Source organism: Phoenix dactylifera, chromosome 15 (genome assembly GCF_051530095.1).
Source record: "Phoenix dactylifera cultivar Ajwa chromosome 15, Ajwa_hap1_PhDact_Kaust_v1.1, whole genome shotgun sequence".
NCBI lineage: Eukaryota > Viridiplantae > Streptophyta > Magnoliopsida > Arecales > Arecaceae > Phoenix > Phoenix dactylifera.
The window spans coordinates 10,686,430-10,704,051 of record NC_143204.1 but is presented as its reverse complement, the minus strand read 5'-3'; the positions used below and the strand labels follow the sequence as shown (position 1 = coordinate 10,704,051).

The following is a 17,622-nucleotide window of genomic DNA, read 5'->3' as shown; positions in this document are numbered from 1 at the left end:
CTAAGGTTGAACTTAGTGAAGTTCAGCAGGTAGAAGATTTAACACAATCTACTGAACCCACAGAACCGGATTCAATTAGATCAAACCCGGAGCCCAATGTAGAAGCACCATTAAGGCGATCAGGTAGAGTACTGCGTCAAGTGGATAGATACTATGGTTTCTTGGTCCAAGACGCAGATCCCATTGAGCTCGATGAGAACAATGAGGATCCGATCACCTATATGGATGCTATGCAGAGGTCCGACTCTGAGTTATGGCTTAACGCCATGAGATCCGAAATGGAATCCATGGAAATCAATAGTGTATGGACACTAGTTGATCCACCCGAAGGGATAAAACCCATAGGGTGCAAATGGATCTTCAAAAGAAAGAGAGGCGCAGACGGAAAGGTGGAGACCTATAAAGCTCGTCTGGTTGCCAAGGGGTATCGTCAACGTTATGGTATCGATTATGACGAGATTTTTTCTCCTGTGGTAATGCTAAAATCTATTCGGATCATGCTAGCTATAGCAGCATATATGGATTATGAAATCTGGCAAATGGATGTGAAAACAGCTTTTCTAAATGGAGAGTTGGAAGAAGAGGTGTATATGATACAACCTGAGGGTTTCACATCCATAGACGAGTCCAAAGTATGCAAGCTACAAAAGTCCATTTATGGACTTAAGCAAGCTTCTCGAAGTTGGAACATACGTTTCGATAAAACTATCAAAACATATGGCTTCGTTAAGAACGAAGAAGAACCTTGTGTTTACAAGTGGGTTAACGGTTCAGTGATCACATTTCTTGTGTTGTATGTGGATGACATTCTCTTAATTGGGAATGACATTCCTGCATTACAAAATGTGAAACTTTGGCTGTCATCACAGTTCTCCATGAAGGATCTGGGAGAAGCATCCTACATCCTAGGGATGAAAATCTATAGAGATAGATCTAAGAGGTTGCTTGGATTGTCCCAATCCACGTACATCGACACTATGTTGAAGCGGTTCAACATGGAGAATTCCAAGAAGGGCTATCTTCCGATAGGCCAAGGAATTTCTCTCTCTAAGAAAGATTGTCCGATAACTTCTGAAGAGAGAGAGCGTATGAGTAGAATCCCATATGCTTCTGCAATAGGTTCTATCATGTACGCCATGACATGTACAAGACCGGATGTTGCTTACTCACTAGCAGTAGCGAGTAGGTATCAGTCTGATCCGGGTGAGAACCATTGGAAGGTGGTGAAAACCATCCTTAAGTATTTAAGAAATACTAAGGACCAATGGTTAATCTATGGAGAATCTGACTTAAAACTTGTGGGGTTTACAGACTCTAGTTTTCAGTCAGACCATGACGACAGTAAGAGTATGTCAGGATTTGTGTTTACCCTGAATGGAGGAGCAGTCTGCTGGAAAAGTTCCAAGCAGCATTCAGTAGCCGATTCCGTATGCGAAGCAGAGTATGTTGCTGCATCAGATGCGGCAAAGGAAGCTGTTTGGATCAAGAAGTTTGTAAATCAACTTGGTGTTGCTCCCTCAATCAATGGTCCAGTTCTTTTGTATTGTGACAATACTGGAGCCATTGCACAAGCAAAGGAGCCAAAGTCTCACCATAGATCCAAGCACATTCTGCGTCGCTACCACCTTGTACGAGAGATTGTGGAACGAGGTGACGTCAATCTTCAGAAGATCGATGGAAAGGAGAACCTAGCTGACCCATTCACTAAAGCCCTTTCTGTAAAGGAGTTCGATTATCACAAATCGAAGATGGGTATAAGATACTGTACAAATTGGCTTTAGTCCAAGTGGAAGTTGTTGGAAATTGTGTCCCAAAGCCAATTTTTAATTGTAAGAAATTGGATTATGTATATATTTTATTAAAATAAATAAAAATTTATTCTGGCAATTTTCTATTCATCACAAGTGTTACATCTTCAAATTGAACTCCTGTGTATTGTGATGAAGTCCTTAGGACTAATTTAGTGAATAAAAGAGGTTTTATCATTTAGTCCTTAAACCAGTTCGCGACCAAATGATGAGCTGTCAATTGGACAATAGCTATGTCAAGTATAGGTCGTTGTGTGTCATTTAGTTGGTTGTCCTCTTAAACCAAGAAGTGTGGAGACACTGTATGGCATACAGGTGAGATGTAGGAGTACATCATCACTGAACAGTGACTCACCTGCGTAGCACTCTACTGTCGGGAGTTAGCTCGCAAAGCGTATGGGCATAAATACCCCTTAGACCTGAGACTGTCACGGTGACTTGCAAGCAACTCACTGTACTTAGGCACTGGATGACCTGAATTTCTAATTCAGGGATCGGAAGGATGCTGGGTGCAGTCAAGTACTCGCGAAGTCTGTGTACGAGTCAAGATGGGATTGACCGCTCCAGATTATAGGAGTTGATGTCTCGCTGTATTTCAATTCAGTAAAACCTTGGCCAGGGTAAACCAAGTGATGGTCACTTGATTTGATTAATTGAAATACACTATGGATGACCGGACTCCGAGTTCGACAGTCCACTCTGAGGTCATCTTGAGCATCGATGGTCATAGGGATGAATTATGCAACAACCATACGTCTAGGTTCTTGAATGTTGCTTTGCATATTCGACCTATCCGGACGTCGGGTATCATTGCTAGATGGTCACCTCGATTAGTGCATGGAGTAGTCCATGTACTACCGGCTTAGTGTTCGAACCTATCGGAGTCACGCACATTAGTCAAGCTAAGTAGGAAGGTCTTGACCCAATTTAATTAAGAATTAAATTGTGGGTCATTTGGAATTTGGTTCTGTCTATGTTCAGCTAGCACTGAACATGAGGTACATGCTAAATTTCATGGATGAACAACTAATTAAGTCTGTATTTCGGGTCAATCAAGTTTTAATTAATATAATTGAACTTGATCAGGACTCAATTGTTGAGATTGGATTTGATTGGGTCTCAATTAGTGTAATTGGGCTCGATCATGATTTAATTGGAATTTAATTTCGTATTTGTTCTGATCTAAGTCGGACTTGGATCGAGCCGAAACTGGACCTAATTGTATCTCTCATGAGTCGGACTCATGTGGAATTTTTTCGGGTCAAAAATCATTCAAATGGGCTGTCAATTTGGTTTAGAACTAAATAGGCTTGCTTTATTTCAAAATGGGCTAACCCATTTCCTATTTGACTAATCCCATTTAAATGGTTACGGCTGACTTATTTTTAAACTCCCATGGACCCGTGGACCACTCCCCCTCATGGACCCTTAAGGATTTTTTTGTGAACCGCGATGGAGAAAAGCCTGGGAGGAGAAAACAGAGCCTTCTTCCTCCCGGCTTCGTCTCCACACCGTGCCACCGTCTGGCCTCCGGCCGCTCTGCCGTCTGGACCGGAATGTCCGGTTTTGAACCGGCTACATTCTGGTTAAATTTGATTTTTGAAATCCGGCTGTTATTGGATGGATTTACTATTTTTTCCCCACGTTTGTTTTTGAAACGAACGTTATGAATTTATAACGTATGGATTCGTAAAGACAGTCATTACTCCTCTTAAATCCTCTCTGCGTTGGCCTATAGATAGACCAACGTTTTCCTCTTGAATACAGAACGAATCAGAGAGAAAAAGGTGTGAATCTGTCCGTGAAATTTTGGGAAGAAACTTCACAGACAGAGGCGGCTTCGGTGGGATTTTTCTAAAGGAGAAGAGGAAGAGAGAAGAAGTGGTCCTTCTCTCTCAATCTTCTCCCAGTGGGAAGCATTCAGATCCGGCTTTCTAGTCTCCTCTTTTCTCCTCTGCGATCAGTCCAAAATTGAAGCTCTCGGGTTGGAAACGGGAGAGAAGGAAGAAGAAGAAGGAGAAGAAAAGAAAACTGTTTCTTCTAGGGTCCTTTTTTGCAAAAAGTGGTTTTGCAAAATACAGTTATCGTCCAACCTTCCTACGAAGCTCGACGTGCGTGCGAAGTAGAGGGCTTGCAGATCCAGGCCTTGCAGAGCTACCTTCAGGGATCTAGATTCAGATCCAGATTCAAATTACCTCGACCAACTTCCGCTACGGGCTTGAGGTAATTTTACATAAAAGTTAAATTTAATATTTATAATTGTTATAAATAAAATATAAAAAAAATTAAAACTGATTTTTCATGCCTGGCGTTCGATTTTATCGGACAACTCGGAAATTTTTTTCCTTCAAAAACAAGCAACAGTCATTAAAGCAAAAAGATGGGAAACCATAGAATATCCACAAGGAAACAATTAACAAGTTGTACGTGGTGTTTTCCCATTAGTTTCTCCTTAATTCTCTTGCAATTTTTGAAAGATATTGACGAATGATAAATCTTTACAAGCTGGTTCTTTGGGCATCTACTAAGTTTTGTACTCTCATTTCCCCTCCCGAGGGAACAGCTTCAAATCCATTTCCAAAGTCCAAACAAATTTCCAAGGAATTTTAACTAGAATAGGAACCATTTTCCCAATAGCAATAAAACAATAACTAGACAAAGCAACATAAGTTACCCAAAAACCATTGAAATTAATCTTCAAAAGATTATAGCATTGGTTTCAAAACCATGAACCATCAATCAAAGAGAACTCTAGTATTTCAAGAATGCCACAATTATCTTGGTGACAAGAATCAAATAGTGCGATAAAAATTTATCGATCAATTGAAGTCGAAAGTAAGCTTATAATTTGACAGGAAGCTTGTACTAATAAATATTGCTCAATACTCCCAACCACGACCGAAAAATCTAATCCACTTGCCTCTACCAGACAATAGAACATTATTTTATCAATGTAAGGTACAAAGAATGCATAATTATATGAACCAACACAAAAGTATTCGGATTACACACATCCACCAATAAATTATCAAGAAATTTTCTATTCGGTGGGGTTATCAAATGATACCTCTTTCTCGAGCGGAGGAGGATGGGATCGTCCGGTCGGCGCCGTAGAGGAGGGAGGAGGAGAAGAGGTTGCGGACGCATGGTAGCTCGGCGCCGGAGAGGAGGGAGGAAGAGAGGAGCTTAGCGTCGGACGTTGCTCGAAGCCGTCTGGAGAGCACACGGGTCGGTCGCTGGTCGTCAGAGAAGAGGGAGGAGGAGAGGAGCTAGGGCTTGATCGGGATGCAGAATGAGGAGAAGGGGTTAGCCGCTGGTCGTCAGAGAGGAGGGAGGAGGAGAGGACTAGGGCTTGATTGGGATGCAGAATGAGGAGGAGGGGTCGGCTGCTGGTTTTGTTGTGAATTCGACTTAGGACGACGCTTATAAGCATCGTCTTAAGCGCTCCCAGAATGACGACCCTAATAAGCGTCGTCTATCACCAACCCTTTTTAAAAAGTGTCGGCTTTTCCTTAGGATTACGATGATGCTTTTAGGCATCGTCTGTTTCTCAGAATTACCGACGCTTAGTTAAACCGTCGGCAAATTTCGGCGCAATATCCTTTTTCCTAACGCTTCTTCCTAGAGTCGGAAAAAAAGCATCGGGAAAGGCCCATTTTCCTGCAGTGCTAGTTTGGATGATAGTAACCATGCCATCATATTTGAATTATTTGATCTCCTAACTCAAACTTAAATTGATCTGACCATGTGTAACAACCCAAGACCTCACCTAAAATGGCTAGCTAGAAGGCATTATTTGGATTCCTTGATCTATATAGGTACCCAAGATCTACCTAGCAAATAATCGATGTGAGACTAAACAGACGCCCATACGGGTCCTCACATACTTTCTTCATTTAAGCCCGGACATCCTTATCAGGCTAAATGTTCAAATCCATTTAAATCTAATCACAAATACCACGATCGACCCCCGGTCAGCCCCAATGGATCTGTGCTGCAGTGACCCCTAGTTCACGTAGGTTATGGGCAGGGTCAGCTCTAATATCATTTGTAACAATCACAGACTTCACCTAAAAAAGCTAGCCGGAACATATTATTTAGGTTCTTTGGTTCTGTATAAATACCCAAAATCTATCCAGCGAATAATCAATATGAGACTAAACACACGTCTGTACGGGCCCTCACACCATGTTTCTAAAAACAAGATCTAAAATCAATTTGTCGTTATTTCTAACTAATTCAAACTAGTCAATCTAATCTGAGATGCGTTTGGATCAGTTCTCAAATCAACCCACTCCATGCATCCCATGGGTCTCGACTAATTCTATAGTAAATCTACTTGATGGACATATGGACTCATCCAATGTCAGTCTTAATGTCCAAGCCACTACTTAATTTTAGAGTATTTTTAGTGCCCCTCTCAAAGACTCCGTATTTTCCTTCCTCCACCTCCTATTATCTCCAACAATGGTAAACACACCATCCCTCTACCCAGGCTCGTCCGTTCCCCAGCCCCCACCATCATTGGCCCCTCCTCTCTCTTTATCCATGTGTGAGCTTGGGTTGGATTATGCAAGTACGTAGGCATCAGTGAGACTTGGTTCCAGAGGTCACCTACTTGTAGGGTTGCAAAACAATCAGTCAAACTGGGGCATGCTTGATAGTACATATTTGGGTCATGGTTATTTAACCCGGAACCAACCCCGTTTACTGATTGAGTTAGGTCCAGTCGGATCCATAATTTTTTTTTTAAGATTTAGCAAGTCATTTGGATTGGGTTACGTTCAAGTATTACTCAGATCCGGCTTGAAATGTTCAGGCTCAGATCGAAATCGAGTAGAGTTAAGCTTGCACTTCGAATTGAGTACCAAACTATTTTTTTATAGCTAAAGTATAATAATTGATAATTAAAAGCCAAAATTACAAAAAGTTTAAATTAAACAAATAAATACCTAACTTGAATTTTTATTCAAAAGTTTTTAATTTTATCCAAGTCATTGATATTATTTAGTTAACAAATTATGATTTTTTGAAATACTTATGTTGATATACTTGAGAGCATTATAACTTAATGTTTAAACTTAATTAAATGGAAATAGATAAGAGGAGTTGTAGATGTTGAGATGAAGAAAAGGGAGGAATTAGTTTAAATAAAAATTCAATCGATAAATTGGGAAAGATAGAGCGCGGCAGAAGAAAATTTATGTGATTCGGCGGCTGAATCAGATTTGGTTCAGATCGGGCTTATTTTTAATTGACCCTGGATCGTATATAGCTAGGTTAGGCTGAAAAACACAAGATCTAGATCCTCCGATCTAGAATTCTTGAACCTGATCCAAGCCATGGACTGGGTTGGGTGTAATCGGGTTGGAACGGGCCAAGTCACCAGTCAACCTGATTTATTTGCTGCCCTACCTACTCAAAGCCAGTTTTGTTCTCGGGTCGGGTTCATGTCTATCCGGATCCGAATCTAACCGGACCCCTTTATAGTCCCACTCCCCATCTCACGCCTCGCTCTCGGGTATCTGCTTCGTGTCGTAAGTAGGGTTTAAAACCAGCCCCCCATTTCCCACTCAGCGGCTGTGGCGGCGGCAACAACTCAAAGACTCTCGCAGGGATCTCGATGGCGTTGCAAATTTCCTCGTCCATCTCTTCCAGTTCTTCTTCCTTTTTGGGCTACAGCGGCTTCGGCGTCAGGTCTGTTCATTCATCTAATCTCTCTGATTTTTCCTCACCATTTGATTAGCTTTGTTGCTTCGTCCCAGCAGACCAACGAAGGCTTCTCTTCCAGCGTCGAGAAGCCATGGGGTTTTCAAGTGCGTCATTACTCCCCCCGAGCAGACAGGTCATTTTCTTTCTGTCTTTATTAATAAATTGGAACACCATCTTGGTTGTCTTTATGATTGATGTGTTTATGTTGATGTATCCTGCTCCAACTGTTTTGGTTGTCCATGATTGCATGATGGTTTGGTAATATGTTTATGGACTTTTGCAAAGAGCAGTTTGTTTTTGCTTAAGAACATGAATGCTTTTCTTGTAGTTGGTATTTGTTTCTTATAGTCGTCTAGAACTATCAAACCTCTATTAATGTGTGATGTGTAATCTTGGTGACGCATTTTATACTGCTGGCAGCATGTGATCATGTGATCGGTGTTTCTAGAGTGACGTTGTTATTGGATGAGATGAAGGTGAAGCCATGAAGAAGCAAATTGGTAGACAAATACGTGTCATGTAGCTTTTTTGGTTGTGTTAGAATGCTGGGTAGTCCATAGGAGTGCGGGTATAAGATGAGTGTGCCGAAGGTCGAAGATTGTAAAGTGGCCAAATGAAGATGGGATAAATAAATAGTGCACTTTTATAAGGTTAGGAGTGAAATTGATGCAGGATGTTTTGAGAGAAAGCTGTATTAGGTGGTTTAGGCATGTAGGACGAAAGAAGTATGAGGACATAGTAAAAGTAGCAAGGTAAGATTTTAAAACACTTTTCCTTGTCGGAGGCTTTGAGCTTTGACAAGAGTGATACCAATTAGAATTATAAGGGATGAGATTTGCCATTTATTTTCATAGACCATCTTATACTGACAGGAAAAAGAGTGTGGGATGCTCTAGGCGTAAAAACTAATATTGAATATGGACTAATTTGGATGGAACATGGATCCCCTATAAACCTAAATTTCCAAACTTCTTAAATTTAAGCAAAATTTCTAACCTGACCTAAATATGGACTAATTTAACTTGGTCGCTCTTGAAAGTGCTTAAACTACTTTATTAAATTCTGGGGTTAAAAATCAACTCGAACACACAATTTCCAAATTCCATAAAGAATACTTTTGCCTGTTTGCTCCTTTTGGTGCAATATGATATGGAATGTGATTGTGTTGGGTCCAACCATGATCATGACAAGATATGTTTTCATTGTCTAAAATCTTATATAATTGATTGGCACTCTAGAATGGTTCAGAGAGCAAATTTCTTGTCACATTCTTTCGCAAAATCAAGTGATTAAGCAAATTAACTATCAGCAAATATGTTTTTGGTAACTTCTTCCATGAACTGAAATTTTGGGCTGCATTTTTTAAGCTGAGCAAATATTTGAAAATCATTCTTGGAATTGCAAAAATCTCGAGTACTGAAACTTCTGCAGATTATAGGTTCTCTGTAGTTTAACGACTGCATGTTTGCCAGAATTGCACAGTTTTTGCCTTGTTCACATGTCTCATGGTTGCAGTATTCTATACTTCTTGAATGATTATCACCTGCTTCTGTTGCTTCTTGCATTTGAAATAACGCCTACCTTGCACTCTGGAGTTCTTTGTTTTATGATTGTGAATATGTCTATCTTTCTGCTGCATGCATGTGTGTGTGATTCTTCTCTGTGGCTGTAAACTGTGTCATGATTATGGTACATTACAAAGCACTGAAAGGCACTTGCTGTACTTTGAAGCTTACAAGACAAAGGTTTCTCGAAATGCAAACATGGCAAAACTTCAAGCTGGTTATCTCTTTCCGGAGGTAAGTAGTTCCTTTCCTTTTCAAGTTAATGAAAAAGATGATTGGCTGTCAGTAAATTCATGTTAGCTTTTGGTTGGAATTTCGACTGTTTATTGCTGGTTGTTTCATATCAAAAATAATTTATATCTCACCTATTTTCAGCATATCATTTCATGCTTCTGAAGAAATGTGGCATATATAATAGCTGACAGTACATATTTATATGGAACAATTTTCTTTTCCGTGTATTTATTATACTTGTAACTGTATGACTCATGGTTTTCTACGCATGAACATACCACACCTACTGACTATCGGTCAAGTTTTAAAGTACTGGTAGCAGTATCTTACCAGTATGGTATGAACCCATATGGTATCGTACTGACATATGATATGCCTCCATGTGCTGCTGCTTGAAAAAGGAGGATGCTATACATCTGTCAGTATGATACCAGTTCAGGAGGGTGTATCGCCTTACAGGTACAGTTTGGTGCAGCCATTACAGCTGGTATGCTCTGGTACTTCAATTCTTGATATCAACAAGATAGCACCTGCTTTATCTATGAAATTCACTATTTATATAAAGAGAAATTAGAATAGTCACATTTTGTTATTCCTAGCTTGCCGAGTTAATAGCAGGTTACGTAGTGTACATCATTTGTTAGTATTTTGCTCCAGTTGCTTGACAGCTAGTGAGTGAAAGATCAGAAGAATGTCAATACATAGAAAAAGAGTACATGGATGGAGCTGTGGGTGGGCAAGGGTGAGCAGCAAGATATATTTTTGGGCTTGCTACTTCTTTTGTTGAGCAGCAAAATATATTTTCAGCTATTCATGGCCTTGATACTAATTATGAATTGATAAATGTCTTTGCTGTTTGCTTAAAATGACCAGCCCACTCCCCTTTGCTCGCGTTTCCGCAACTCAAAGAAGTTATTGACTACTATTCCCATTTCCCAAACATTTTATTTTTGATCTGTGAATCTTATTCTACATTAACTGGAAGCAGAAGGGGAAGACTATAGCTGCTCCAGATCCAAGAACAAGTTATTTTCCTTTTTGCATTAGCATATCATATAATAACATCATGTGGAAAACTGATGTTGCAACTTTTAACAGCTAAGTTTGAGTCAATTTACTAATAGCAATTCATTTTTAAACATCAAGCAAACAATCAACAGAGTTTATTTTCAACATCAATATGACGGTGATCTAACTCTCTGCTATGGTCTTTTTACCTTTAGATAAGTTCAGTTGGATTAGGTTAAGGAAAGAGCTCCACTGATGTTCTTTAATTACTTAAAATTAAATAAAAAAATGTCAAATCTTTGTTAAAAATAGTAAGAAAATTTAGATTTAGCTTCTTGTACTTCAGCAACTTATGATGATTTCTCTTCAACTCCAATAGAAGATAAGAGAAAGATTCGATTTTGAGACAACCCAGAGAATTCTTTGTTTGGTTGCTTGAAAAGCAACTATTACATTATAAGATTATATTCTGATTAGGCACTGTAATCTCAGCTTATAATTTAATTCTGTTGGGCCACCTAAACAAAGTACTGAGACAGTGAGACTGCATTGTTGAAGTATGAAATTTTGAACTTGTAATTGTTATGTAATCAGGTTTTTGCCATGAAAGTTACCTGATATAATTAGAAATGATTCAATAAATACACATAAATCACCATGTTATCTCTATTTGTTATGTTGTCATTATTTTTACTTAATATCCTTCTCATCTATGTGATGATTCCTTTTTAAACCTTAAATTCAATCTCTTAGCAGCCTTTCTAAATCTTAATGTAAAAAAAATATTTTTTGTGCATTTATTACTTGTGGAATTTAGGGGATCATATGACATAATTTACAATATCAAACCTTAAACTAATTTTACAATATCAAACCGACACTAATTTTACAATATTAAACCTCACACCATGAACCTTTTTAATTTGAGTCCCACAACTTGTTGTGTCTAATAATAGGACTAACTTCATGCCTCCACACTTCTACTTTGAGCTTTCATATAGCATAGACTATCATTCAAGGACTGCCGAACTAGTAGCGGGTCCTGTACCAGTCGGCGGCCGGTATGGTTTGGTACCGAACCGGAACTGGTATGTGTACGCCCAATTTTTTTTTAACTTTTCAAGAACATTTAATTGGTAATTACTTTTTTTGAAATTTTTTTAGTAATTTTAAGTCTAATTTGATGTTTTTTGTGGTATTTTCTTGATATTTTTTGATATTTCTATGATCTCGGTTTAACCTAAAGGATGCATTTTATTATTTTAAAATGATACAAATCATAAAATGATTAATGAGATGCTGCATGTTATAAGGAACAACATAAAATATCCTCAAATCAAGTAGTGACATAAAAATTAAAAAATAATATAATCAATTACATACTTTTATAGGACAATATACATACCGATATCTAAAATCGGATCGAGTGGTGATGCCTCTTGTAGATATCTGGATCAATAGCATAATCAGGAGGCACATCAACCCATCCCTCTAACCAAGCGGAATTATAGTCTTATACGTCATCCCATAACCAACGCGCACCGAGTTATATGCACTCTCGAATTTTTCGCCGAAATTTTGGCTTTGAGAGGTATCCTTTGGCTAATAATACAACTATGGAGGGGCCCATTCGAATATGCCGGCAGCAAAATTCAACTCGTAAGATGCTTTAGGCTGCGTAGGGTAGTAGCCACCGAAAGATGCCTCAGACGCACCATATCTATATCCGTATTTGTATGGATCATATGTTGTTTGTGGCTGCGGGTAATAGGATCCAATATACGGTTCGAAATATGATACGTCTATAAATTCTACTCCACGTGCGAGGTCATCTGCAATGCATCGTGTCCTTTTTTTTCTTGATGGCTCCATTCCTGCATTTTTATCAAGTACATCAATTTATCAAGTACTACAGTTATTCTACCTCATAAAATATATCTGATTTATTTAAAACATAACCCTATTTTTTATATTTTTTGTTTATTTATATATTTTTAATAATTTTTAATTCTAAAAAATATTTATATATCGTAAATTCAGAAAAATATAATTTCTACCTCAGAAATTACTTCTGAATTATGTAATACGCATGACTGATTTTTCGAAATTTTTGGTATTAATTATATATTTTTAATAATTTTTAATTTTAAAAATATTTATATATTGTAAATTCAGAAAAATATGATTTCTATCTCAGATTACTTCTGAATTATAATTTTTCGTAATTTTTCGTATTAATTATATATTTTTAATTATTTTATGAATTTAAAAATAATTTTTAAATTTTAATATTTTAAAAAGTTAATTTCAGTTCAGATCCATGTAGAACCCAATAATGGATGCTATATGTATTTTTCTAGGCCCTTAGGCATGCATCAAAGGCTACTTATTTCTCATTTTTTTTTCAAATTTAGGCTTAGGCCTCTGTATGCATGATCGTAGCAAAATTTGAATGAATGATACTAAATTTTTATGGAGAGTAACTTGCATGCTCCTAAATACGTTTCTGATTTTACAGTTTATTTTTATTTTTATTTTTTTAAAAATATATTTTTAATTTTTAAAAGTTATATATAATTCAAAAATTAAAATTTTTTATGTTAGCGTGTACATCGTCTATAGATCTATAACATATTAAAAAAATCAAGCCCAAATAAATTTTTTTGGCATGATCTCTTCTTATTTTGTAGTTTTTGAGCTATTTTTTCAAGCCCCCCAAAAAAGGAGGAAAGAAGATAGGAAAGAGAAAAGACATCTTATTTAGTCTTAGATCTTCCTTCTGATAGCCTGAATCGGTGTTGTTTGTGAAATTTTTGGAAAGAAGAGGCAACGGAGCCGCTTTCAAATTCTGTTGCGGCAATAATGCCATAGTCAACTCGGTTTGAAACCAGTTTGACTCCAGTTCGCACCGAGTCGGCATTGAATTGGTCGGTTTCGGCTGGTAGGGGCTGGAACCGAATTGAAATACCGAACCGATTTGGTTTCGCACTGGGTCAGGTAGGTACTACCTGAAACAAGCGGTTCAGCTTGGTTCGGCAGACTTTGCTATCATTGATCTGCATCTAGGCCATGTTATTTATTATATATGTCAATAGAGAGAAACTAGGCGGTATTTCCGCCTTACTCCCTTGAGCCTTTCCTATTGTTAAGGCTTAACAGAAGGCTAAATTGGCAAAATAATACAAAAGCTCTGTTGGTACATGTTCCTTGATCTAGATCCTTGCGTTGTGTCCCTCCATTTTTACCCCACACAGAACTATTAATGCCAAAATGCTACCAAGTCTTGTAGTTACTTCTAAGGAATCACTTTGGTGCTTCTAGAATATTTGGATGAATTATTTACTCATACCTTTAAATTTGTCATATGTTGTTTGGACAACATTTGTTTTCTTGATGAAATTTGAATACTTTTGCTACAGAAAGTATAACAGAGTACAAGCAATACCATTGATTAGACCACATATTATCAAAGTTGTCCCTCACAAAACCTTCATGTGGTTCTTAATATAGTTTAACTAGCTAATTTGAAAATTTCTGACCTGAAAACTTGGTACCTCATCATTGTCTTTGGGATGAACATGACATGTAATGAGTGAGAATTGAAATGTGAGGGAGGCATCATGTGGACAGATGTGGTCAAAGGCTACTTTTTGCTTATTCTATACTGTTACATATTGTGATTTGAATGGAAAACATCACCAGTATTCACAGGCATTTGTCATATTGTTGTCACTATAAAGATATTATTTTGGTCATAAAATGATAAAATTGATAAATTATAATCTGATTTTTCTTCAACTTCAAGAACTTTTAACAGTTTAGCTGAGTTTGTGGTTTTCAGATGTGTGTTTTTATCATATTCGGATTGTTAATAAGCTTTATGTTATCTCATTCACTTCATTAATGTATTTGGACATAATATTTTTGTATTTATATTTCAGATTGCATGCCATTTCTAGGTTATACAAATGCTAAGCATTATGGTTAACACTCATCTTAATTATTGTCAGATGTAATTTTAATTATTGGTCTTCAATTTGCTTGAAGCTAGGTTGCTAGAAGAAGATCAGCACACATGTTGAAGTACCCTGATGCTGAGGTTATAAGCCTTGGTATCGGTGACACTACCGAGCCTATTCCAGAAGTTATATCCTCTGCCATGGCAATGGTAATCCATTTTGAATAAGATGTTATGTCTATTGTTCTTCTTGTAACTGGAGGTATATGTTAATTTTGTAATCATCCAATTATATAAAGCGAAAGACCTTAATTTTTTTCAGTTCTGTTGCTCTGATATAATCATATGGTTAGAGTTTTTTATCAAATGACTAGGAAAGCAATGCTACTCATCATGCTGCTTAAGTGAAGACTAAGACTAATTCTTATTATTTATTTTTCTCCAGTCATTCTAAAAATTGCACAGATAGTTGTTTTTCTAAAATATTATATGCATGCGTACCATAACCAGGAAATGATCATAACAGCAAGCTTCACTGTAGTCAGTTTTCAAATGCTTTCATTTGTCATTCTCTTCTTTTGTATCTCTTCCAATGTTGTAGAGGGTTCATGAAATTGCTGCTCATTAGTTTACTTATTTTTGACTTTTTATTACATGCTTATAAGTAATGAGCAGAAGTTTGACCAACACAATGATTGGCAATCCCAATTTTCCAATAGTTGCTTCTTAGTCTGCTTGGCAACTTTGCACAGAGGATGCTACCACTGGAAAAATGGTGGCTTATAGGTTCCTTCTGGTTATGTTTACATGCAGAAATTAATTGCTAAGAGTGATTTTGCACGTGCTAAACTATCTATTCTAACTTAAACTTCATTTTTAGTTATAAGAGATTGATACATCAAAAAGTTGCGTACTTTAGGTTTTAATTTTATGTTATAAGCTAGATGGCATGCTATTAATTTATATCTCTTGAAATAGTCTTCAAACCCGTGTTACCAGGACGCTCATGTCCAGTTCCAAAAACTTGTATCGGAGATGTATCCAAGTTGGGTACATACAAGACACTTGGATACTTATGAAGTTCTTTGTTGCCATTTTTAAACATTGCATAGAGTTGAACTTTTTCCAATAATGAGCTTGACCCTCCATTTTGATGTGAAGAGCTAGTCTTTGTTCTTTTTAAACAAAATGTTATTTTTCCTATATCCTTAATTTAATTGGGAAGCTTGAATGAGAAATATATATATATATATATAAGACTTTAATAAACAACCTTTTTAATATTTTCCTTTTAATGTTTAAACAAACAATTTTTAAAAGTAGAAATATATAATTTAATTAAAAGTACACCTTATCCTACATATCCCCTTGTCTCCCATTCTCCCTCTCACTAAGTCAGACACTCCGATATGCATCCAAAATTTATCCTTGTATTTGTGTCCGTGCAACACTGCTTCAAACAGGTTTTCTCATGTAAGAAAATTCAAATAGTTGTCTCTTAGCATTTGATAAAGTCAATTTGAACTTGATCTGCTATGTTGAAAATTTCTAATTATTTTTTAATCAATCATTGATAGTTCTCACCAGTTGCATTGTGTGGTTCTTGGTTTTTATCTTATCTAAGATTACATAATGATGATGGAATAGGTTATTAGCTATTATTCTAACCAAGGTCCGCCGTACCGGTACCGGTCGGCGTATCGGTGGCGGCCCGGACCGGTACGAAACCCGTCCCGTACCGGTGGCGTACCGGTCCGAACCGGTCCCGTACCGGTTCTTCAACAATAAACTACCGGTACCGGAATCCACGTTGATCCGGTACCGGTCCCAGGCCGGACCGGTACGTACCGGCCGGTACGGATCGGTACGGCAGACCATGATTCTAACTATGGAGGAGTCTTTATTTTTTCTCCCTTCAATTTTTTTTTTAACTAACAAAGATCTCTGCTTCCACCATGAAATTAAATTGTTCTAATGTTTGCAGAGGTCACATTCTTTATCAACAATTGAGGGTTACAGTGGCTATGGAGCCGAACAAGGTGACAAGGTATATACCTTTTTTTGCCCCATTTTTTCTGATTATCATCTAGTTTTGTGTTTACATACTAATTAATTTATTTATGGTCGTTGTATGAGTTTTCCAAATAAACCTTCTTATTGATGCCCATGTGAAGCCATTGTTTGCGCTGCAGTTGAGAGCACTGTTTCCTCAAACATACTTATATATAGCATTTCTGGCTGTTGGAGACTAATTTGTTGCTATTTTCTTCCTCAGAAAGGCAGTTAAAAATTGTTTTCTTTCTTGTTTATGTTCCTACATATATTAATTTTGTGTTAGATGGATAATCATGCATATCCATCAAGTAGAGCTGATGGAATAAATTAAGTAGAGCTGATGCACAATAACTGGTGGCTATTAGTGGAAATCGTATTAGCTGAACTTGTTACTAGTGGAGTGTGATTGAGGTTGCCCAATCCTTAATTTATTCCATAGAGACAGTAGATATGTGTTTACTTATGACCAGGTCAAATAACTGTTAACTAGAGTTTGTTGTCCTGATTGGTGATGATTTCTTTTATTGCTAGACCTAACTCTGTGTACTCTTCAACATTCAAGAAACAAACAAGAAAAGTAATGTTCCAAAATCTTTGATCTATGTGGTTCACAAATTTTCTATCAATTTTTAAGCTTTCCATTTTGCTGGCATATTTAGGATTAGTGCTGCTTAGGACTACAATCAATTATGTAAGATGTTGCTCTTGTCCTTTGCACTTCTTTCACAGCTCCAAGTCCTTACAAGTATATATCTGCATTTTTTAAAACATGAAGCAATTTTAGACATCTTCTGACCTGTAATTTATTTTCCTTGTCAAGACCTTTTTATTTAGTAAAACTAGGAAAGGTGAGGTCAGCAAGGTGAAAATATCTAAGGAATTGGTGTAATGATTTTCCTACAGCTATTATCTTATTAATTACACTTAATATGGCCAAAGAGGATACGATTTCAAGACTCCAGTAGCTGTAGACTTCGGTGTGCAGTTCATTTTATTTTATATTAAAATTTTAATTTGAGGTTTGATGCTGTTGTAACCTTTTGAGAAGTTGGGTGGAATGGTTGAGCACTCATATGCCTACGATGGTCTGGGGCCAGCTTAGTAGACATACTTTGTCTTGCAGATTCTTTGATATACATAGATGCAGAAAGATACAAGATGTGCCATGTTCATAAGAGGAGAGGTTAATCTTCCAATGCTGGATCTTCACTAACCTCTAGTCATAGGTCATGTCACCTGAATAATTGGGGATCATTTTCTATATATGATTGATGACTTGATT

General features: G+C 37.2%; 1 protein-coding gene across 5 annotated transcripts in view; it reads left to right on the top strand.

Moving 5' to 3' along the window:
- The first annotated feature begins 7,321 nt into the window (after window positions 1-7,321).
- The window catches only part of LOC103716479 (LL-diaminopimelate aminotransferase, chloroplastic-like), a 29,493-nt gene continuing 19,192 nt past the window's right edge, over window positions 7,322-17,622 (top strand). For 2 of the 5 annotated variants that reach the window (XR_605532.5, XM_089927645.1), the window contains exons 1-5: window positions 7,322-7,505; window positions 7,577-7,653; window positions 9,252-9,319; window positions 14,379-14,495; window positions 16,270-16,332. Coding sequence is in view for 2 of the 5 variants with exons in the window: in XM_089927645.1 (XP_089783771.1) it covers window positions 7,432-7,505; window positions 7,577-7,653; window positions 9,252-9,319; window positions 14,379-14,495; window positions 16,270-16,332 (399 nt within the window). In the remaining 3 variants the exon portion in view is untranslated. Of the gene's footprint in view, window positions 7,506-7,554; window positions 7,654-9,251; window positions 9,320-14,378; window positions 14,496-16,269; window positions 16,333-17,622 lie in introns of all 5 variants that reach the window. The other 3 variants (XR_605531.5, XM_008804486.5, XR_015973762.2) reach the window with 2 other exon arrangements.